The sequence below is a fragment of the Gorilla gorilla genome, chromosome 19 (assembly GCF_029281585.2).
Source record: "Gorilla gorilla gorilla isolate KB3781 chromosome 19, NHGRI_mGorGor1-v2.1_pri, whole genome shotgun sequence".
NCBI classification, from domain to species: domain Eukaryota; kingdom Metazoa; phylum Chordata; class Mammalia; order Primates; family Hominidae; genus Gorilla; species Gorilla gorilla.
Window position 1 is genome coordinate 38,889,518 of NC_073243.2, and position 25,294 is coordinate 38,914,811.

Consider the following 25,294-nt stretch of genomic DNA (forward strand, 5'->3'; position numbering starts at 1 on the left):
CACCTACCCGGTCCCACACCATCCCAGACGCCTCGGGCGCTCGGGCCTTCGGCCGAAGCGGCACTGCCTCCTGTCCGGGGCCTGAAATGGCTGCGGAACAAAGAGAATCTGGGCTTCACCGAGCGCCGGTCCGATTGGTCGGGGGGCGGAGCCCGCCGCGGGAACGTTCGGCGGCGGTCGCCTTGGCAACGGCGGCGGGGCTGGGAAAATTGCTGCCTGGGTCGGGTGGGCCTGTGGGCCTGCGTCCGGCAGCGCGCGGCCGTGCTTTCTAAGCGGGCTCGGCAGCACCAGACTTCACCGGCCCGGCGCGGGGCTCACAAGTGCTCGCACTCTCTGCGACCGGCGCGCTGACCGGAGCCTCTGGGTCTCGCACGCAGCAGCTGCAGACATTGCCCGGCGCGGTGGGGCTGTAAGCAAAACGGCCCGCCGGTGTGGTTGCCCAGACTGTGCTGGGCCCTCCTAGGTGGATGGCCCTGCCCCAGCCTAACTTCTGTACCCCAGCATAATCTCCAAAGTAACAGCCGTGCCCTGGGAGCCTGTTCAACACTGAACATATCCCACAATAACACTGTTCCAGCGTCGCTGGTAAAAAGCAGAAATGGCTTCGGTAGGTAGATGCGGGTGGATGGCTGCCCGCTTAGAACAAGATAGGCTTTTGACGTATGTTGTATCTGGCGTATAAACTACTATGTAATTAAAATTCAGTGATTTATAAAATTTTTACGCCTCCAGGTGTGCAATCCTATAAAACTGTAGTTTCTAGCTCTTAGAAATAACAAGCCCTTCTCTCCCTAACCTGCCATCATGAGAAATTAAAATGTCCTGTATTTTCTGTACGGCAAATGATTCAAAATGGGAGTGGTGGACGTTTTTATACCCAACTGCAACAAGGGTAATGAGATAAATATCAGTTTCCTTCCCTCAGATTATTCTTATATGTAAAATTTACTGTATAAAAATACTTAAAATTTGCATAGCTAGCTGATTTTTATTTTCTAAGGTGATGATGCCCGTGATAATATTCCTCACATGATCAATGTGAGTAGAAATACCAGCAGTTCCGACTATCTTACTGGAAGTGCTGTATATATTTTGAAAATGTGTGACAGTTGTTGCCTTCCTGTCATAGTTTAGGTAAAATTACAGTACATACTACTAGCAAATGTCTGTAAATTTTTACTAAGATAATTTATTTGTTCTTCTAAACGTGTTAACAATTTTCATTTGAATTACAGTCATTTTGCGGGAACAACTAGTTTATTTAACTTAAAATTTGAGACTAAAAGTACCATTTTTTAATCATTGGGAAATTGGCCTTAGCAAGGGAAAATATTATAGATAACTAAAATACTCATGATTTCAACATGTTATAATATTAATTTGATAGTAATTGGATACAGTAGTGTATATCAAAAAGAGGCCTCCCCCCCAATAGGAGTAGATTACCAAGAAAAAAATGTAATATAAACTTTTCTAAATGGTAGTTTATCTGCAGGAAAATATACCCAGAAAAAGTATATTTATCCAAATAACAAATGGCTTATTTCTGCATTTGAAACGTTACATCGTGGACTAGGATCTATACAAATCAGAAGATGTGTAGTATTTGCATTCTACTTTGCTAAAGGAAAAAACACAAATATTTCTAAAATCCAAAGGATTAGCAAATAATGACAGATGTAAATACTACTGACTAAGCAATTAGTAGGAGTTCACTTGATTAATAGTTTGGAAATAACTGAAATGAATTGAAGAAAAAGTAACATATTATTTAGCATAAGAGGATTTATTGGCCAAAACATTTTGAAAGAAAAAAATGTTGATTATCAGATGTTGTAAAATTGAGATTAAGCAAATTAAATATGTATTCTTTTGTAAAAATTAAAGTGAATGAAAATATTAATATAAAATAGTTCTGTTGAATAGAGATTCTTACACAGGTAGCCTTTTTGTCTCTTCTAGGTCAAATTAAAAAAACATGTTTTAAACAGTAAATCTTATTAACAAGGATTTATTAACATGGCGTATTTTATTTTTCTTTGACAGTTTGCACATATAATAGCAGCTATCCAGTAGTATTTTCTCTTTATACCTAAATATGCTCATGTGGTAAAACTTTGAAGAATTATTAATAATTTTTAAATGACAAAAATGAAGTTAAAATTTATAAACTTTGTTTTTACCGTTAAAACATAGATATATTTAAAATTTCCGTATTAATTTTATTTTCTTAGGTGAAAAATTTACCAAGATAAAAATAAAAACATGTTAGAAGTTACAAAACAGCATCTGAGGGAGAAAACATACCTATAAGCTTTCACCTAGGAATGACAAGACGCTTATTTTGTCAGGTGTAGCATTGTTAAAACAAGTGTGGAGCTTGCAGGCAGAGGACCTATATGCAGATGCTGGCTTTACCATTTATGAATGCTTTTGGCTCAGTCTTTCTGAGCTTCACTTTCTTTTGTCTGAAACAAGATTAAGTAAGATAAGTTACATAAAGAACTCATTAGCAGAGTGCAGGGCAGGTTGTTAGAGGGCAATGAATGAAAGTATTACTAGACATTAATATAAATCAAAGATGTTTGAGAAGGAGGAATATTATTGAAAAAGTAGGTCTGGAAGTTCAAAAATTGTTAAATAAATATCTTTAATAGGCAATTGTTGGTGAGTATATGGAAACCTAGTAAGATAAGTAATTTTTTATATACAGGCAAGCTTCTAAAATAGAATAAGCCTGGGCACAGTGGCTCACGCCTGTAATCCCAGCACTTTGGGAGGCCGAGATGGGCGGATTACCTGAGGTCAGGAGTTCGAGGCCAGCCTGGCCAACATGGTGAAACCTCGTCTCTACTAAAAATACAAAACTTAGCTGGGCATGGTGGCGGGCGCCTGTAATTCTAGCTACTCAGGAGGCTGAGGCAGGAGAATTGCTTGAACCTGGGAGGCAGAGGTTGCGGTGAGCCAAGATCAGGCCATTCATTTGCACTCCAGCCTGGGTGACAGAGGAAGACTTCATCTCAAAAATAAATGAAAAAATAAAAATAAATAAATAAATAAAATAGAATAGGATCTTCTAAAATATTGTCACCATTTATACTTCTGGAAGACAATTATTTCACATTAGGTAGTTTAAAGAATTGCCTTACACTGAAATATCTTCAGGTTGACATTATGAAAAAAAGTTTCAGTAATTATTTAGAAGAATTTAATTAAAATATTGAAGAGGACAATTGTCAATATTCAGAAATGTGTAAATAATCTACAGGCATTTCTCATGTAAAGTAAACCCAATATATAAAGTTTGAATTCTTAAAAATGATAAATTAGGGAGTTATTAACTGGGAAAAATTAACTTCAAATCTCCTTTAAGTATTAATATGTCCTAGTGATTATAATATGATTCTGCTTATAAAAAGGTCTACTTAGACTTCCACTTTTGGGAAGATGGAATAGATATGCTTGTCCCTATTCCTCCCACTAAGTATAATTAAAACTTCTGAACATTATGTATAAAACAAACATAAAAGTCTCCAAATGGTGGAAAGAAGACAGATCAACTAGAGACCTTGGAACCCAAGGAACAACATGATGGTTAATTGCCTGTGTTTTCTTTTTGCTTTAGAGTCTTTAGAGACTTGAAACTTTACACATCAGCAACCTAGAAACACCAATGGCACAGACAAAAAAGGCCCCATCAAAACACTGCTCCAGCTGAAGGGCCAGAAAAGGAGTATAGCAGACAGAAAACTTTTTGACAATAATTGCATACTCTAGGCAAAACTACAGACAGAATTGTGACCCCATCCTACTCATGTCAGCAAAGTCCTAGTGGAGAGCCTAGATCCCCACCCTCACCAGACTATTAGGTAGTTTAAAGAATTGCCTTATACTGAAACATCTTCAGGTTAGCATTATGGAAAAATATTTAAATAATTATTTAGAGGTGCCCTAAGCCCTCCTTCCCAGGGTGGTGTCAGAGAAGGTCAAATAAAGAACCAGTACTTTCATCATCACAAGCCAGTAACAAGGAGTCTCCCATCCTGGGTGCCAGTGGAGGCCAAATGAGGAACTTGGATGTCTCCTCCAACTTGGCAACAATGAGGTGGTGCCTGTTCCCCATACCCACTTCCCCTGCCAGTACCATGTTAGAAAAAGCCAGCTAAAAGAGATTTTAATAAGATTCAAAACCTCATAAATATCCCATACGTCCAGGTTTTATGAAAATCACTCATTATATCATGAACTAGGAAGATCTCAAACTGTATGAAAAAAAACCATTAATAAATGACAAAACCAAGAAGACAAAGATGTTAGAATTATCTGACAAAGATGTTAAAGCAGACATCATAAAAATGCTTCAGTGAGCAACTACAAAAACACTTGAAACAAATGAAAAAAATAGAAAGTCTCATTAAATAAGCAGAAGACATAAAGAAAAACCAAATGGAAATTTTAGAACTGAAAAATACAATAATCAAAATAAAAAACTAAATGAATTGAGTAACAGAACGAAGGAGACAAAGGAATGAATCAAGGAACTTGAAGACAGAACAACAGAAATTATCCACTCTAAAAAAGAGAGAAAATAGAGTAAAAAGAACAGAGTCTCATGGAACTAAGTGACTACAACAAAAGATGTAACATTCATGAAATCAGAGTCCTAGAGGGAGAAAAGAAAAAGGGTGAGGCTAAAAATACTCAAATAAATAATGTCTGAAAACTTCTGAAATTTGGTGAAAGAGATGAACCTACAGATTCAAGAAGCTGAGTGAATTTTCAACAAAGGAGCCAAAACAGTTAAATGGGAAGAAGGTAGTTATTTTTTAACAAATAGTGCTGAAACAACAGGGTATCCACATGTAAAAGAACAAAATTGGACGTCTGCTTCACACTGTATACAAAAATTAACTTAAAATGGATTATAGAACAAAATATAAGCACTAAAACTATAAAATTATCAGAAGTAAACATGGAATTAAATTTTTGTGACCTGGAGTTAGGAAAAGACCTCCTACATATGACACCAAAAACACAAGCAATAAAAGAAAAAGTAAACAAGTTGGATTTCATCAAAATTTCAAACTTTCATGCTTCAAATGGCACCACCAAGAAAGAAAATGAAAAGACAGCACACAGAATGGGAGAAAATATTTGCAAATTACATATCCGATAAGAGATTTATATTTAGTATAGATAAAAAACTCTTACACCTCAATAATAAAAAACAACCTAATTAAAAATGGAGAAAGGATCTGTATAGACATTTCTTCAAATAAGATATACAGATGACCAATAGGCTTATGAGAAGAAGCTCAAGATCATTAGCTATTAGGGAAATGCAAATCAAAACAAGGAGATACCACTTCACACTCATTAGAATATCTATAATATGAAGTACAGATAACAAGTATTGGGGAGGATATGGAGAAATTGGAACCCCCATACATTGCTGGTGGGAATGTAAAATGCTACAGCTGCTCTGGAAAACAGTGTGGCAGTTCCTCAAACAATTAAATATAGAGTTAACCTATGACTCAGGAATTCTACTCCAAATAAAAATGAAAACATATGTCTACACAAAAAGTGGTACAAAAAGCAGGATTATTTGTAATTATTTGTAATGTCCAAAAAGTGGAACAACTCAAATGTCCATCAATTGATTAATGAATAAACAAAATATAGTATATATATACAATGGACTATTAATTGACACTAAAAAGGAATAAAGTGCTAATACATGCTACAGTATGAATCAACCTTGAAAGCATTATGCTTTCTTTAAGTGAAAGAAGCCAGTTACAAAAGCCACATGTTACATGATTATGTGAAAGTCTAAAATAAGCAGATATATAGAGACAAAGCATATTAGTGGTTTCCAAGGGTCAAGGAGGGAAATAGTGATTACTAATAAGTATAGGGTTTCTTTTCTAGGTGATTAAAGTGTTCTAAAGTTAGACAGTGGAGGTTACACAATGTTGTGAATCTAAAAACCACTGAATTATAAACTTTAAAAGGGTGAGTTTTATGGTTAAAAATTATATCTCAATAAAGCTGTTACTAAAAAAAGACAAATGAAACCTAATAGGATAAACTCAAAGAGATTCATGCCAGGATATATCATTCAACTTTTGAAAACTAAGAACATAGAAAAAATTGTTAAAAGCAGAGAGCAAGAAATGACACCTTACTTGTAAGGGAAAAGCAATTTGAATGACAGTGGATCTTACATCAGAAACCATGGACTCCATAAGGAAGTGACACAACATCTTTCAAGTGTTGAGAGGAAAAAATTGTCAACCCAAATCCAATATCCAGCAAAAATATCCTTTAGGAATGGAGGGGAAATAATGACATTCTCAGATGAAGGGAAACTAAGAGATTTTGTCACTAGCAGTTTTTTTTCTAAAAGCATGGCTACAGAAAATTCTTTAAACAGAAAGGAAATTATGAAAGAAAGAATATTGGAACATTAAGAACCAAGAAAACGCTAAGTAAAAATATCAGTAAATACAATAGGCTTCCCTTCTCCTCTTGAGTTTTCTAAATTATATTTGAAAGTTAAAGCAGAAATTTTAACATCTGATTTGGTAGAGAGAATACTTGAGACAATCATACTACAAAAGGAAAAAGGCAAGGAGCTATAAAGGGAAATAAGGTTTCTACGCTTCACTTGAACTGGCAAAATTACACCACAAGTACACTAGGATAGGTTTGATATCGATATTGACTTAGTCTGCTTATGCTGTTATATCACAATACCTGAGACTGAATAATTTAGAATAAACTGAAATTTATTTTCTCACAGTTCTGGAAACTGGGAAGTCCTAGATCAAGGCATTGGCATCTGGTATCTGCCGAGGACCATCTTGTTGCATGAAGCCTCTTTCATAAGGGCCTTAATAACGTTAATGAGGAAGAACTTTCATGACTTAATTACCTCTTAAAGACTTAACTACCTAATACCATCACATTGGCAACGCCTGAATTTTGGAAGGGACACATTTAAACCATAGCAAATATATGAAAAAATTTAAGTTATAAAAATATGTATAATTTTAATACCTAAAGCAACTAGTGAAAAAGAAATAGATACACTCAAAAACAAAAATTAATATGGAATTCTAAAAAGTAACCCACAGGAAGTAACCCACAAGAAGATAAGGAAAAGAAAACAGAGAAATGAAAAACAGAGAATAGACAGAAAACAAAATACAAAATAACTGACTTAAGCTCTAACATATCTGTAATTACATTCAACATAAATGGAATAAAGGATTGTTGGAGGTGGGTGGCAAGATGGCTGAATGGGAACAGCTCCAGTCTGCAGCTCCCAGCGAGATCAATGCAGAAGGGCAAGTGATTTCTGCATTTCCAACTGAGGTACTTGGCTCCTCTCATTGGGACTGGTTAGATAGTGGGTTCAGCCCACGGAGGGCGAGTCGAAGCAGGGTGGGGTGTGGCCTCACCCAGGAAGCACAAGGGGTCGGGGAACTCCCTCCCCTAGTCAAGGGAAGCCGTGAGTGACTGTGCCATGAGGAATGGTGCATTCTGGCCCAGATACTATGCTTTTCCCACGGTCTTTGCAACCTGCAGACCAGGAGATTCCCTTGGGTCCCTACTCCACCAGGGCCCTGGGTTTCATGCATAAAACTGGGCAGCCATTTGGGCAGACACAGAGCTAGCTGCAGGAGTTTTTTTTTCATACCCCAGTGGCGCCTGGAACGCCAGCGAGACAGAAGCGTGCACTCCCCTGGAAAGGGGGCTGAAGCCAGGGAGTCAAGTGGTCCAGCTCAGTGGATCCCACCCCCACAGAACCCAGCAAGCTAATACCCACTGGCTTGAAACTTTGCTGCCAGCACAGCAGTCTGAAGTTGACCTGGGATGCTCAAGCTTGCTGGGAGGAGGAGTATCTGCCATTACTGAGGCTTGAGTACACGGTTTTCCCCTCACAGTGTAAACAAAGCCTCCGGGGAGGTTCGAACTCAGTGGAGCCCACCACAGCTTGGCAAAGCCGCTGTAGCCAGACTGTCTATCTAGATTCCTCCTCTCTGGGCAGGGCATCTCTGAAAGAAAGGCAGTAGCCCCATTCAGGGGCTTATAGATAAAACTCCCATCTCCCTGGGACAGAGCACCTGGGGGAAGGGGCGGCTGTGGGTGCAGCTTTAGCAGACTTAAACCTTCCTGCCTGCCGGCTCTGAAGAGAGGAGTGGATCTTTCAGCACAGTGCTTGAGCTCTGCTATGGGACAGACTGCCTCCTCAAGTGGGTTCCTGACCCTTGTGCCTCTTGACTGGGGGACATCTCCCAGCAGGGGTCAACAGACACCTCATGCAGGAGAGCTCTGGCTGGCATCTGGCAGGTGCCCCTCTGGGATGAAGCTTCCAGAGGAAGGAAAAGGCAGCAATCTTTGCTGTTCTGCAGTCTCTGCTGGTGATACCCAGGCACACAGAATCTGGAGTGGACTTCCAGCAAACTCCAGCAAACCTGCAGCAGAGGGGCCTGACTGTAACAAACAGAAAGAAATAGCATCAACATCAAGAAAAAGGAGGTCCACACAAAAACCCCATCCGAAGGTCACCAACATCAAAGACCAAAGGTAGATAAATCCACAAAGGTGAGGAAAAACCAGCACAAAAGCCTGAAAATTCCAAAAATCAGAATGCTTCTTCTCTTCCAAAGGATCACACCTCCTTGCCAGCAAGGGAACAAAACTGGACACAGAATGAATTTGACAAATTGAACAGAAGTAGGCTTCAGAGGGTGGGTAATAACAAACTACTCTGAGCTAAAGGAGCATGTTCTAATCCAATGCAAGGAAGCTAAGAACCTTGAAAAAAGGTTAGACGAATTGCTAACTAGAATAACCAGTTTAGAGAAGAACATAAATTACCTGATGGAGCTGAAAAACACAGCATGAGAACTTCGTGAAGCGTACACAAGTATCAATAGCCGAATCAATCAAGCAGAAGAAAGGCTATCAAAGATTGAAGATCAACTTAATGAAATAAAGTGTGAAGACAAGATTAGAGAAAAAAGAATGAAAAGTAATGAACAAAGCCTCCAAGAAATGTGGGACTATGTGAAAAGACCAAACCTACATTTGATTGGTGTACCTGGAAGTGACAGGGAGAATGGAACCAAGCTGGAAAACACTCTTCAGGATATTATCCAGGAGAACTTCCCCAGCCTAGCAAGACAGGCCAACATTCAAATTCAGGAAATACAGAGAACAGAGAATACCATGAAGATACTCCTCAAGAAGAGCAACCCCAAGACACTTAATTGTCAGATTCACTAAGGTTGAAATGAAGGTAAAAATGTTAAGGGCAGCCAGAGAGAAAGGTCAGGTTACCCCCAAAGGGAAGCCCATCAGACTAACAGTGGACCTCTCTGCAGAAACCCTACAAGCCAGAAGAGACTGGAGACTAATATTCAACATTCTTAAAGAAAAGAATTTTCAACCCAGAATTTCATATCCAGCCAAACTAAGCTTCATAAGCGAAGGAGAAATAAAATCCTTTACAGACAAGCAAATGCTGAGAGATTTTGTCACCACCAGGCCTACCTTACAAGAACTCCTGAAAGAAGCACTAAATATGGAAAGGAACAACTGGTACCAGCCACTGCAAAAACATACCAAATTGTAAAGACTGTCAACACTATGAAGAAACTGCATCAACTAACAGGCAAAATAAACAGCTAGCATCATAATGACAGGATCAAATTCACACATAACAATATTAACCTTAAATGTAAACGGGCTAACTGCCCCAATTAAAAGACACAGACTGGCAAATTGGATAAAGAGTCAAGACCCATTGGTGTGCTGTATTGAGGAGACCCATCTCACGTGCAAAGACACACATAGTCTGGGGATCAATGCAACAAGAAGAGCTAACTATCCTAAATATATATGCACCCAATGCAGGAGCACCCAGATTCATAAAGCAAGTTCTTAGAGACCTCCAAAGAGGCTTAGACTCCCACACAATAATAGTGGGAGACTTTAACATCCCACTGTCAGTGTTACACAGATCAACAAGACAGAAAATTAACAAGGATATTCAGGACTTGAACTCAGCTGTGGACCAAGCAGAGCTAATAGACATCTACAGAACTCTTCACCCCAAATCAACAGAATATACATTCTTCTCAGCACCACATCACACTTATTCTAAAATTGACCAAGTAATTGGAAGTAAAACACTCCTCAGCAAATGCAAAAGAACAGAAATCATAACAAACAGTCTCTCAGACCACAGTGCAGTCAAATTAGAACTCAGGATTAAGAAACTCACTCAAAATCACACAACTACACGGAAACTGAACAACCTGCTCCTGAATAACTACTGGATAAATAATGAAATTAAGGCAGAAATAAGTTCTTGGAGACCAATGAGAACAAAGACACAATGTACCAGAATCTCTGGAATGCAGCTGAAGCAGTGTTTAGAGGGAAATTTATAGCACTAAATGCCCACAGAAGAAAGTGGGAAAGGTCTAAAATCAACACTCTAACATCACAATTAAAAAAGTTAGACAAGCGGGGGCAGGCAGATTCAAAAGCTAGCTGAAGACAAGAAATAACTAGGATCAGAGCGGAAGTGAGGGAGATAAAAACACGAAAAACCCTTCAAAAAGTCAGTGAATCCAGGAGTTGGTTTTTTGAAAAGACTAACAAAATAGATGGACCGCTAGCTGGATTAATAGGGAACACAGGAGAGAAGAATCAAATGGACACAATAGAGAATGATGGAGGGGATGTCACCATTGATCTCACGGAGATACGAACTACCGTCAGAGAATACTATAAACACCTCTGTGCAAATAAACTGGAAAGTCTGGAAGAGGTGGATACATTCCTGGATGCATGCACCCTCCCAGGACTAAACTGGGAGGAGGTTGAATCCCTGAATAGACCAATGACAAGTTCTGAAATTGAGGTCGTAAATTAATAGCCCGCCAACCAAGGAAAGCCCAGGACCAGACAGATTCACAGCCAAATTCTACCAGGGATGCAGAGAGGAGCTGGTACCATTCCTTCTGAAACTGTTCCGAGAAATGGAAAAAGAGGGACTCCTCCCTAGCTCATTTTATGAAGCCAGAATTTTCCTGGTGCCAAGACCTGGCAGAGACACAACAGAAAAAGGAAATTTTGGGCCAGTGTCTCTGGTGAACATTGATTTGAAAATCTTCAGTAAAATGCTGGTGGGCCGAGTTCAGCAGCACATCAAGAAGCTTATCCACCATGATTGGGTCAGCTTCATCCCTGGGGTGCAAGGCTGGTTCAACATAAGCAGATCGATGAACGTGGTCCATCACATGGGCAGAGCCAGTGACAAAGGCCACATGATTGTCTTAGTGGATGCGGAGAGGGCCTTTGATGGAGTTTGGCACCCCTTCATGCAGGAAACTCTCAATAAACTAGGTATTGATCATATGTATCTCAAAATAAAGGGAGCTGTTTATGACAAACCCACAGCCAATGTCATGCTGAATGGTCAGGGGCTTTGAAAACCAGCACAAGACAGGGGTGCTCTCTCTCATCACTCCTACTCAACATAGTATTGGAAGTTCTGCCCAGGGCAATCAGGTACGAGGAAGAAATGTGGGGTGTTCAGACAGGAAGAGAGGAAGTCAAATTGTCTCTGTTTGCAGATGACATGATTGTGTATTTGGAAAACCCCATTGTCTCAACCCAAGATCTCCTTAGGCTGGTGAGCGATTTCGGCAAAGTCTCGGAATACAAAATCAATGTGCAAGAATTGCAGGCATTCCTATATACCAATAATAGACAAACAGTGAGCCAATTCGTGAGTGAACGCCCATTCACAAATGCTACAAGGAGAATAGAATATCTAGGAATACAATTTACAGGGGATGTGAAGGACCTTTTCGAGGAGAGCTGCAGGCCACTGCTCAATGGAGATAGGAGAGGACACAAATGGAGTGTTTCAGGCTCATGGATGGGAAGAATCGATATTGTAGAAATGGCCGTACTGCCCAAAGTGATTTATAGATTCAATGCTGTCCCCATCAAGCTACCATTGACTTTATTCACAGAATTAGAAAAAACTACTTTAAATTTCACATGGAACCAAAAAGGAGCCCGTATAGCCAAGACAATCCCAAGCAAAAAGAGCAAAGCTAGAGGCATCATGCTACCTGACTTCAAACTATACTACAAGGCTACAGTAACCAAAACTGCATGGTACTGGTACCAAAATAGATATATAGGCCAATGGAACAGAACAGAGGCCTCACAAATAATGCCACATATCTACAACCATCTGATCTTTGACAAACCTGACAAAAAACAAGCAATGGGGAAAGGATTCCCTATTTCATAAATGGTGTTGGGAAAACTGGCTAGCCATACGTAGAAAACTGAAACTGGACCCCTTCCTTACACCTTATACAAAAATTAACTGAAGATGGATTAAAGACTTAAATGTAAGACCAAAAACCATAAAAACTCTGGAAGAAAACCTAGGCAATACCATTTAGGACATAGGTATGGGCGAAGACTTCATGACTAAAACACCAAAAGCCATGGCAACAAAAGCCAAAATTGACAGATGGGATCTAATTAAACTAAGGAGCTTCTGCACAGCAAAAGAAACTATCATCAGAGTGAACAGGCAGCCTACAGAATGGGAAAAAATTTTTGCAATCCATCTGACAAAGGGTAATATCCAGAATCTACAAAGAACTTAAAACAAATTTACAAGAAAAAATCAAACAACCCCATCAAAAAGTGGACAAAGTATATGAACAGACACTTCTCAAAAGAAGACATTTATGCAGCCAACAAGCATATGAAAAAAAGCTCATCATCACTGATCATTAGAGAAATGCAAATCAAAACCACAGTGAGATAGCATCTCATGCCAGTTAGAATGGTGATTATTAAAAAGTTAGGAAACAACAGATGCTGGAGAGGATGTGGAGAAAAAGGAACACTTTTACGCTGTTGGTGGGAGTGTAAATTAGTTCAACCATTGTGGAAGACAGTGTGGCAATTTCTCAAGGATGTAGAACCAGAAATACCATTTGACCTAGCAATCCCCTTACTGGGCATATACCCAAAGGATTATAAATCATTCTACTGTAAAGACACATGCTCACGTATGTTTATTGCAGCACTATTCACGATAGCAAAGACTTGGAGCTGACTCAAATGCCCATCAATGATAGACTGGATAAAGAAAATATGGCACCTATACACCATGTAATACTATGCAGCCATTAAAAAGGATGAGTTCATGTCCTTTGCAGGGACATGGATGAAGCTGGAAACTATCATTCTCAGCAAACTAACACAGGAACAGAAAACCAAACACTGCATGTTCTCACTCATAAGTGGGAGTCGAACAATGAGAACACATGGACACAGGGAGGAGAACATCACACACTGGGGTCTGTCTGGGGGTGGGGGGCTGGGGGAGGGATAGCATTAGGAGAAATACCTAGTGTAGATGATGGGTTGATGGGTGCAGCAAATCACCATGGCATGTGTGTACCTATGTAACAAACCTGCACATTCTGCACATGTATCCCAGAACATAAAGTATAGTAAAAACAAACAAACAAAAAAACAAAACATAAATGATCTACAACATTGTATTTTGACTGGCAGAATGGATTAGAAAATATGAACTGCGTATATGCTTTCTACAAGAAACTCACTTCAAGTATAATAATAGGCAAGTTGAAAGTAAAAGAATGAAAAAAGATATATGATGTAATAATTAACCAAAAGAAAGTAGGAGTGGCTATATTGATATCACATAAAGCATACTTCAGAGCAAAGAAAAGTACCAGAGTCAAGGAGAGATATTATGTAATAAAATAGGGTCAGTCCACCAAAAAGACACAGCAATTGTAAATGTGTCTGCACCAAATAACAGCTGCAAACTAGTGAAACAGGAAAAGTCCCATTGTCCCCCTCTCAGGTCATGCAATGTGGGTGTGGCTTGCTTCTTCATTTCCCTGCTGGTCAAACCTCTAGAGGAGCATACAAATGGGCAAGCTGTGGGCCTCCGACCCCATGGCAGTGTCTAGGGGTGAATGTTTATAGCTGAACCCCCAGTGGGCATGTGTTACAGGGTGCTTTTTTAGTTTAGCCATCCATAGGTGGCTTGTATTAGCTCAATTAGGCTCCTGCCTTATTGCAAAGACAGAGGGCTTTCTGTATCCCAGGGTTCTTGCCTTGGTGTACCAGAAGAGTCAGATCACACACGGGCTTGGAGAATGTGTGGAAGGTTTTATTGAGTGGGAAGTAGCTCTCAGCAGATGGGGGAGCCAGAAGGGAGATAGTTTTCTCTTGAAGTTGGGGTGCTCGGCAGCCCAGGGTCTCCATCGATTGCCATGGCCAAACTCTGCCTTGTTCTGCTGGTCAATGGCATGCTGGTGCCTGTCATGTGCTCTTCTGCCAGTGTGGTCCCCTCGCATTCCTCTCGCCGTCCAGCTGCTTGTGTGCCTCCCTGCTCAAATCTCGAGAGTTTTTATAGGCACAAGATGGGGGTGTGGTGGGCCAGGGTGGTCTTGGGAAATGCAACATTTGGGTATGGAGTCAGGAGTGCCTGTCCTCACCTAGGTCCACGGGGACAGGGCCAGCAATTAAGCCCTTGCCAGGGACCTGCCCTTCCCTTCCCAGCACTTCCTTGCCCACTTCTGTATCACTAGGTGAACTGATAGTACTAATAGGAGAGATAGGCAAATCCACAATTATAGTTAGAGACTTCAGCACCTCTTAATAGTTTATAGAACAACTAGAATACAGAAGAACTCAACAATACCATCAGCCAAAAGGATTTAATCAACATTTATAAAATACTCTACCCAACAACAGCAGACTTAACATTCTTTTCAAGTGTTTATGGAACAAATGTCAAGATAGACCATATCCTTGTTATAAAACAAAGCTCAATAAATTTCAAAGAATTGAAATTATATAGTGGTTTTTTTTACCATAACAAAATCAAACTAGAAATCAATAACTGCAAAATGTTCTCCAAACATTTGTAAACTAAACAACACACTTCCAAATAACCTATGGGCCAGATAAGTCTGAAGGGAAATTTAAAAATATATTGAACTGAATCAAAATGAAAATATAACATATAAAATTTTATGACACAGCTAAAACAGGGCTATAAGGGAAAGTCATAGCATATGTTAGGTTAAATTTAAGTGCATTTATTAGAAATGATGAAAAGTCTCAAATCAATAATCTAAGACAATAAATGTAATTTACCCTTATATCTCTTTACTGTCTCCTTTTTACAATTGTCTTAAATGTTTCCTCTAAATACATTTAGAATCACATCAGATAATGTGATTTTTCAGCCATCAAAAGTAATTTAGAAAACTCAAGGGCCAGGCGTGGTGGCTCATGCCTGTAATCCCAGCACTTTGAGAGGCTGAGGCGGGAGGATCACGAGGTCAGGAGTTCAAGACCAGCCTGGCCAACATGGCGAACCCTGTCTCTACTAAAAATACAAAAATTAGTCGGGCGTGGTGGCGGGTGCCTGTAATCCCAGCTAGTCAGGAGGCTGAGGCAGCAGAATTGCTTGAACCCGGGAGGTGGAGGTTGCAGTGAGCCAAGATCATGACATTGCACTCCAGCCTGGGTGACAAGAGCAAGACTCCATCTCAAAAAAAAAAAGAAAAAGAAAAAAAAAAAGAAAAGAAAACAAAACTCAAGAGAAGGAAGCTTGTTGTATTTAGGCATATTTTTGAGTAAAGTATTTTTTCTTAGTTATCAAAGTTCCTAAATTGCTTCTTTTGTAATGTACTTTCTGTTTAGATTTTTTTTAGTCATTCTTTTAAAAGAACTCTGCTAGTGACAAAATCTCTTAGTTTCCTTTCATCTGAGAATGCCATTATTTCCCCCTTCCCACCCCAAGAACCTAGAAAAAGAAAGAAAAACCAAAAGCAAGTGAAGAAACAGAATTAATAAAGGTAGAAACAGAAATTAATGAAGTTAAAAACACAATAGAGAAAAATCAATGAAACAAAAAGCTTCTTTGGAAAAAAATTAAAATCAACAAACGTCCATCTCTTTTTCTTATGAAAAAGAAAGAAGAGAGAAGACATGAATTACCAAACTCAAGAATGAAACAGAGGATATCACTACAAACCCTGCAGATATAAAAAAGATGATAAGGGAATAGTAAAAACAATTCTGCACGCAAAAATTTGACAACTTAGATGAAATGGATCAATTCCTTAAAAAGCACGAATGACTATAGTTTGCCCAAAATGAAATAGATAATTTGAATTATATAACTATTATATAAATGTAACTATTAAGAGAATTGAATTTATAATTTTAAAACTTCTGGAAAATAAATATCAAGGCCCAGGTGGTTTCACTGGACAATTCTACCAAACATTTAAAGAATTAACATCAATTACATATCTTTTCCAGAAAAATAAGAGAGGAGGGAGCATTTCCCAATTCATTTTATGTAGCTACTCTCACCGTTATCAAAACCATACAAAGACAACATAAAAAGGAAATCTTCAGGCCAATATTTAACGAACATGAACCCAAAAATTCTTAACAAGATGTTAGCAAACAGAATTCAACAATATATAAAAAAAATTACATACCATGGAAAAGTGATTTTTTTAATGGATGCAAGTCTAATCCAATATTCAAAAATCAGTCAACATCATTAGCCATTAGAGAAATGCAAATTAAGCCACAATAAGACATCACTACACACCTATCTGAATGTCTGGAATTTAAAAAATAAGTGACAGCACAATATCTGGCAAGAACTCAGAGAAACTGAATCACTTATACATTGCTGTTGGGAAAAAAATGAAACATGTGATTACCCTTTGACCTAGCCATTGTTAGAGAAGAGTTATCAAAGAAATGAAAGCTTATTTTCACAGAAAACCTGTACATGAGTGTTTATAGCAGTTTTATTTGTAATATCTAAAAACTGGAAACAACCCAGATGTTTTTCAATGAATGAAGAAAGAAAGTGTGGTACTTCCATAACCAAAGAATACTACTCAGAAATAAAAAACAGACAAACAATTGATACAAACAACAACCGGATAAATCTCTAGAGAATTTTAAGGGAAAAAGAACCAATCCATGGTTCCCCTGTACAGCAAAGGCCATTCTCTGTACATTATGTCCCTCCAGCCTTCTCTCTCCTGACTTCTTCAACCTCAAGTGACACATATTACCAATTTACCATTTAATCTCCTTCCTTTTGCATCTTCACAATACAACTCTGATTTTCTTTTTTCTTCTTTAAGAAGTAGAGAGCACAAGAGTTAAAGGCAAAGCATTAATGCCAGGTGTATCTAGGCTCAAATCTTGGCTTTGCCATCATGGAGACATCAATTGGCCTTTGGAAGCCTTGGTTTCCTCATCTGTCTGATAAGAATAAAAATAGTACCTATCTTCTAAGGTTGTTGAGAGGATTAAATGAGCCTATGCATGTAATGGACTTGTCACAGTGCCTAGCTCAAAGTAAGCACTCAACTAAATTCCAACTATGAGTATTTTTATTCCTTGGGGTGAATAATAATTTGTTCTAGGTGAATTGAAAATAATGCCAGTTCTACTAACATTATTAACAGTATAGCCAAAATGGAGGAATACAAACTTTTTTCTTTAGAAATGTCTCAGTATTGATAAATATTTTGAGTGAAAACATTAAATAAAGATGAGTTGGGCATATTGTTTAATCCCAACAAAGCAAAACTAGTGGCAAATAATGGCAAAACTTAATGAGAATGCTATCTAAAGGTATCTCAATTTTAGATCTTTTGTTGAAAGGCATGGGGGTAAAAGACTGAGTTAGTCTTCTCTTATCTCTTGCATGATACTAATCAGTGTTAAAAATCAGTTTTCTTCTATTGCCCGCATTCTTCACCCACCCCCCCACCAAGTTCTTTTTCTTCTGATCATTTTTGTTTATGCCTTTGATTTTGGAGGCTTTCTTTAAGTATCTGGTGAGGCTCGGTTCTCCATTCAGAAATATTTAAGAGTAAGGCACCGAAAAGCTGTTTGGAAGCTGTGTTGTAATGAGGAACTTGTAGACAGGTGGGCATCTCTTGAGGGATGTGGGACATTAAGACAGCTTTTGTGTTGAGGGACTTTCTGGGTCTCCATAGAAGGCTCCTCTGATATCTTGATTGGGAGGAATAAGAATGATTCCTTGTGTCGTGGCACCTGGAAGGAGTTATAGGGCTAGAGGCGGAAGGTTGATTATGACTAATTAGTCCCTTATTTTCTGGCTGGTGCCTCATCCCTGCTCTCTGTGTTCCTGGAGTCCTCAAATCTGAGGCCTCACTGGTTCAAATGCCATAGAAAATAAACCTCCTCCTTCCCGAAGGGTGAGACAAGAGTAGTTAGCTGGCTTCATAAGGTAGGGCTCCAGTGCTCTTTTCAACTGGTTCTCCCTCTGTCAGTCCCACCTTGCATCTCTGCCTTTTCTGTACCTCCAATTCCTGAGCCCTTCTCCAGCTTTATGGAGAGAATCAGCGTACTTCAGTATGGTATTAGGAACTTTGATTTCAGGTTTCTCTGCTCTTCTAAGAGCAGAATTTGGAAAAAATAGAAGAGTTCCATTTCCAAAATTTAGAAAAAATGGAAGACATTTACTCTCAGTTTTAGGTGCTTTCAGAAGAGAGAAGTGACAAAAATATATGTAGTAGCTTAAACCAAAATATTTGATACTACTCTAAAAATACTTTTAAAATTTTTTTTTTTTTTTTTGAGACGGAGTTTCACTCTTGTTGCCCAGGCTGGAGTGCAATGGCGCAATCTCGGCTCACTGCAACCTCTGCCTCCCGGATTCTCCTGCCTCAGCCTCCCGAGTAGCTGGGATTACAGGCATGTGCCATCACGCCTGGCTAATTTTGTATTTTTAGTAGAGACAGGGTTTCTGTATGTTGGTCAGGCTGATCTTGAACTCCCGACCTCAGGTGATCCGCCCCCCTCAGCCTCCCAAAGTGCTGGGATTACAGGTGTGAGCCACCGTGCCCAGCCTAAATTCATTTTATTTTTTAAGAGACCAGATAGGCTGGGCGCCATGGCTCATGCCTGTAATCCTAGCACTTTGGGAAGCCAAGGCGAGTGGATGGCTTGAGCTCCGGAGTGAGACCAGCCTGGGCAACATAGTGAACCCTACCCCTACAGAAAAAAACATACAAAAAATTAGCCCAACTTGGTAGTGCAACTGTGGTCCCAGCTACTCAGGAGGCTGAAATGGAGGATCACCTGAGCCAGGCAGGCCAAGGCTGCAGTGAGCCGAGATTGTGCCACTGCACTTCAGCCTGGGCAGCAGAGCAAGACCTTGTTTCTATTCCTGTTTTTTTTTTTTTTTTTTTTTTTTTTTTGAGAGACAGGGTTTTCTCTGTTGCCCAGACTGGAGTGCAGTGGCACAATCATAGCACACTGTAGCCTCAAACTTCTGGATTCAAGTGATCCTTCTGCCTCAGCTTCTCAAGTAGCTGGGACTACAGGCACACATCACCATGCCTGGCTAATTAAAAACATTCTTTTTTTTCATTTTTGTAGGGACTATGGTAGAAGGGTGCGGAGAGTGTCCCACTTTATTGCCCAGACTGGTCTAGAGCTCCTGGGCTCAAATGATCCTCTCACTTCCAAAAATGTTGGGATTACAGATATAACCCACAGTGCCCAGCCTGATACTACTTTTTAGAGCCATTAAATGATATTCTAAACATGGTTTCATTTTTAATTTTGATTGTAAGAAAAAAAGTAGTTCCGTGTGTGACTATATGTAATTTTGAGTTAGCAGGTTTACAACTAGAATTAAATATTTTAAACATTTAGTTTCAATTTCATTAATAATTTAGAAGTCACTTATAATTTTATTATAATTACATGTGGAATAACATGTAATTGGTCCAAATAATCTGCCATATCATTTTTCATGTTTTGTATGTCATGAAAATTCTGCACAAAATTAATTTATACATGAATTCACAGCTTTCATAAAAAGAGACATTCTATCCAGAAAAGTTTATGTTCTCAAACCTAGATTGTTATAGCAAAATTTACAGATTAAAAAGTCAAGATTCCTATATACATATCTCTTAAATTATCCCTTGAGATAGAAACCAAATAAGGGCAATAGGAAAGTCTGTTTATAATTTTTAATTTCTGTACCAGAAATTCTGGAGTCATAATATCCAAGCATCAATGCTTTCCACCAAACCATGGAGCCTTTCTGCTACGAAGATGACTTCCAAACTTTTAAAGTAACGAAAGATTTCCTTATGAAGTTTCCCCTTGGGGGTCTGAAGTCATACCTATGCTGGACTGGCTTCTTTTTCTCTTCCTCTGCATTTTTAGTTCAATTTCAACTGCACTTCTCAGCTATTACTTCTGTTTTGTCCTTAGTATTCACTGTTTTTCTTCCTTTAGGGGTCAATAGATTGGCAGTTTGTCAAAAGACCAATTTGTGATTCCGTATGTTATGCTTTTTCTAGCACTCCTGTCAGGGAAGATTTAAAGAATTCTAAAATGAGAACTGTCTCTTTTCTAGTTGGCCTGAAGTGTAAGTGGTAATTTGGATTTGCTTTGCCCATACTGGTAATGATTGTACAGTTAGAGAAATGAATTTTAAAGCATGAAAGCTCTGCCTCCATTTCACAGGGCTTGTGTTGCCTGTGGGGAAAAACATATCTCACGGTCCCTTAGGACTAAACAGAAGGAAGGCTTTCTAATCTGGGAATTGGATTTTTTCTGAAGGCATACATATTTGCATAAATTACAAAGAAAAATCATTAGGGATTTTATTATGAAGAATATATAAGTTGATAAGACATCTACAAAAATCAAAACAAAGGAAAATTTCAACAATAGTTATGGATAAGCTATTAATTTCTGTCCCTTAACACCTTTCCCACTTCCTCATTAACTCTTTTCTCTATGCTGGTTAGTCATATTTATGACTTTTTGCTCAAATAATTTGTATTCTTTCCTCAGAAGTATGTTCTGATATATGGAGTGCATAATTACTTTGTAATTCTTGTGGATATAATACTAGAATTTGACTGCTGAGGAAGTAGGAGGCCATCACATTGCTACGTCAAGGATTTACCATGATTCTACTATATCTTAAGTTGTTTTAATCCAAAAGATTATTTCTCTCAAATTATCACACATCTTTTATTTTTTCTCTCACTTCAAGATCTGAGAAGCTGAAATTAAGGCCCATCTTACAGGTGCAACAAAAATCTATACATAGTTTACATAGTGTCTAAGATCCTGTAAAATCTTCTTTAACAGACAACTGTACTACTCTGTGCAACAGAATCTGAAGGAGAAGGGCTCAGAAGTGACAGATTCAAGGTGAAAATATCTCTAAGCCACACAGATCAATTTTTGCTGGAGAAAGTACATCTTATACTAGTTAAGCTAATGGGAAAATTTCAATTTAAAAGGAAGGGGTAATGTGAGCAGATAACTCAAGGCACTCTCATAGAAGTCACAGAGATGAACAGGGCTATGGGAAAAGTAATCATACCTGCTGGGAAGATTATCTGAAGATGAGAGATTTCATCTTATTAGAAGTTGCATTCTTTTAGATTTATTTTATTTATTTTTATTTATTTATTTTTTTTGGGGGGGAGAAGGCACCAAACAAGACTCTGACCAGCTTAGGCAAAAGGAAGAACTTATATAAAGTATACCGAGACGAGTTGAACAAACTGCTCTACAGATAAGAAGCCAGCTAGCCTAGGGACCAGCAATATTAGATTCTCTGCTTGCTTCTTTTTTCTGTAGACCATCTTTTCCATGGGAACATATCTGCCTAGCACACCAAGGTTTTCACTTTATGGCTTCAAGAATGAGAGACCAACTTGCTTTCCATATTTTTTCCTATCCAAGACCCAAATTCCTGAGGATGGGACTCACTGGCTCTGATTAGGTGAGGTATCCACACCTGGATCACACAGATGTTTAGCTGTGGCCAGGAGGAAGGGTCACATTATAGCTGCACTATGATGGGAGGATGAAAAAGAGAGGGAGGAGCAGTTCCTAGAACAAGCAGAGAAGCTAGAGAGACTACCCCAGAGTTTTCCATTGCAGAGGTACTACTCCAAATCATATGATTTGTGAGATTTAATTGGAAGAAATGACTTGATGTTTGGATACAAAAATTCCACTATCCCATCATCATATTTTGATAAGACAGCAGTACCTAAAGGTTTACCAAGGTTTACTTTAACAATTTAGATATGAGTAGTTTATTAATATTAATTTTATACATTTCTCTAATAGGTTATTCATTTTAAATTGCAGCCGGAGGCATCGACAAATCTAATGCAGTAACCTCATTTTACAGAAGAGAACTCTAAGAGGATAACTAACTTGGCCAAGATCACATGGTAAATAGTGAAAACATCTGGGCTGGAATCCAGGTGTTATTTTTTATCTAGTGCTACTATCTTGATCTCATTATTTGTTTAGAAATACTTTATCTTTTGCCAAAAATATATAACAATTATGGGTTCTTATATGTACAATCTTTGAATCGAAGTATACATAAATCCCAGGTCTCCCAGTGTCCATTAGCAGCAAGACTTAGAGGAGGTCAGAACATTAGCTCAGAAACTGAGGAACGTGAATTCTATGTAGTACTCTGTGCTGAGTGAAAGGCCACTTCTGCACAGAGATGACTTGCAAAGAAATCTGCAGGAAAAGCCAGGATTTAGGAAGCAGCTTTGGATTCTATTAGCTCCAGGATAGTACTGTAATGCTAGATCAGGGTGTATCACAATTTAATATTGCAAAGATGATCTGACCAATAAAGATTTCAAAGCAAGCATTACCAGTAAGGGCGCCATGCATAGAAGACGGACAATAACATGTAAAACAGTGGCCCCCAACCTTTTTGGCACTAGGGACCGATTTTGTGGAGGACAGTTTTTCCAGGGACTGGAGTGGGGGCTGTGTAGGGGGGTGTGGGGGTATTGGGGGTGTGGGAGTGTATGGGTGAGGTGGGTAGGAGGGTGGTTTTGGGATGAAACTGTTCCACCTCAGATTATCAGGCATTTGATTCTTATAAAGAGTGTGCAACCTAGATCCCTCATGGTTTTGGGATGAAACTGTTCCACCTCAGATCATCAGGCCTTAGATTCTTATAAAGAGTATGCAACCTAGATCCCTCACATATGCAATTCACAATAGGATTCGTGCTTCTATGAGAATCTGATGCCGCTGCTGATCTGACAGTAGGCAGAGCTCAGGCAGTAATGCTCGCTTGCCTCCTGCTGTGCAGCCCAGTTCCTAACAGGCCACGAACCAGTACCAGTCTTCGGCCAGGGAGTGGGGGACCCCTGATGTAAACAAACAAGTTAATTCAAAATAACAATAATAACTGCCATGAAGAGAGCAAAATGAAGGATGTGATAAAGAGTGAGAGGGGAGGCTACTCAAGATTGGGGAATCAGGGAAATTCTGTCTCTAAATCAGTGAATGATTCAATGAAAAGGAAACTCAAAAATCACAGATCAGTAACTTCAATAATAAAGCCATATGTCAATAAAAGCCTCTAACAACATTTGATAAAATTCAAAAATCCAGTTTTAAAATACGTTAAGTTAGAATATAGTTTTGCTATTTTATTACATCAAAAAAGGAAAAACTAAGAATTTAAAGTTTTATAAAGGGTAGAACAAATCTAGAAACATTTTCCTTTAAAAAATGAACAAAGCAGCTGGGCACAGTGACTCATGCTTGTAATCCCAGCACGTTGTGAGGCAAAGGCGGGAGGATCACTTAAGGCCAGGAATTTGAGATCAGCCTGGGCAACACAGTGAGACCCCTGTGTCTGCAAAAAATTAAAAAACTAGCTGGGCGTGGTGATGCATACCTATAGTCCCAGCTACTTGGGAGGCTGATGTGGGAGGATCACTTGAGCCCAGGAGGTCAAGGCTGCAATGAGCTGTGATCGTGCCTCTGCATTCCAGCTTGGGCAACACAGCAAGACCCTGTCTCAAAAAAGGAAAAAAAAGTAAACAAAGCAAAAGGCTGTTTGTTATCATTATTTTCCAATTTAATGCTGATGGTAATCATTCCTCCAAAAGCAATGAGAATTAAATATTGGGAAAAGAGGAAACAAAGTTATTTGAAGAAATCGAAGACCCAAATTAAGCCATCCCCACTTGCAACAAAACTATTAGCAAAATTAAAAACATTCAGTGAAACGGGCAAATACAAGATAAATCTGCAAACACCTGTATCTTCCCTAAATATCAGGAATAGCCAACTAGAAAAGTTAATTGAAAGGAGATCTTATTCGCAATGTCAGCAAATGATAAAATATATGGAAATTAATGTGGAATGTTGAAAGCTATAAACTATGAAAGGAAAATAATCTTGGGGCCCTCAAATCACTAAGCTAAAGGGAAAAGCCAAGCTGGAAACTGCTTAGGGCAAACCGGCCTCCCATTTTTATTCAAAGTCACCCCCTCTGCTCACTGAGATAAATGCATATCTGATTGCCTCCTTTGGAGAGACTAATCAGAAACTCAAAAGAATGCAAACAAAAGAATGACCTGGAAGCTTCCTCCGTGCTTCGAGTTGTCCTGCCTTTTCTAGATGGAACCAATGTTCATCTTACCTATGTTGATTGATGTCTCATGTCTTCCTAAAATGTATAAAACCAAACTGTACTCTGACCACCTTGGGCACATGTCATCAGGACCTCCTGAGGCTGTGTCACGAGCATGTGTCCTCAGCCTTGGCAAAATAAACTTTCTCAGTTAACTGAGACCTGTCTCCGATTTTTGGGGTTCACAAAAATATAAAAACTTTAATGAAATAATTTTTAAAAACCCAAATGAAAGCAAAGACATAGTATGACTATGAATAGTAAAGAAAATATTTCCCAAATTAATGTATAGATTTACCATATTCCTATTAAAAACCAAAGAATACTTTATAGAACTCAATAAAATGATTCCAAAACTGTTTTCCAAAATAAATGGGCAGAATTTTCATATAGTACTCTAAGAGAAGAAAAATTATAAGGAGGAACTATTCTTGTTAGATACTAGGATTTTAAAAGAAATGAGTGGAAATGATATGGAATGAGTTTAAAAAATGAAGTAAGAGGTAATTGAACAGATAGATAGCCTAGTTCACATAGATGTTAAAGATATGATGAAGTCAGCTTATGCAAGTAATGAAGTAATTAAGAAAAGAACCATGATTTAAGAACTAGTAAGAAAACCAACAGGGCATGGTAGCTCATGCCTGTCATCCCAGCTGTTTG

The 25,294-nt window shown here is 38.7% G+C and overlaps 1 protein-coding gene and 1 long non-coding RNA gene across 3 annotated transcripts in view; one reads left to right on the forward strand and one right to left on the reverse strand.

Moving 5' to 3' along the window:
• TNPO1 (transportin 1) overlaps window positions 1-570 on the reverse strand; it is a 98,247-nt gene extending 97,677 nt beyond the window's left edge. Inside the window, exon 1 of the mRNA XM_019013437.4 lies at window positions 8-570. Within this exon, the coding sequence (XP_018868982.1) occupies window positions 8-22 (15 nt within the window). The 5' untranslated portion in view covers window positions 23-570. The remainder of the gene's footprint in view (window positions 1-7) is intronic.
• Window positions 212-25,294, forward strand: part of LOC129527964 (uncharacterized) — a 127,257-nt gene continuing 102,174 nt past the window's right edge. For both annotated transcript variants that reach the window (XR_010131752.1, XR_010131751.1), the window contains exons 1-2: window positions 212-607; window positions 22,318-22,403. This is a non-coding gene — a long non-coding RNA (uncharacterized lncRNA). The remainder of the gene's footprint in view (window positions 608-22,317; window positions 22,404-25,294) is intronic.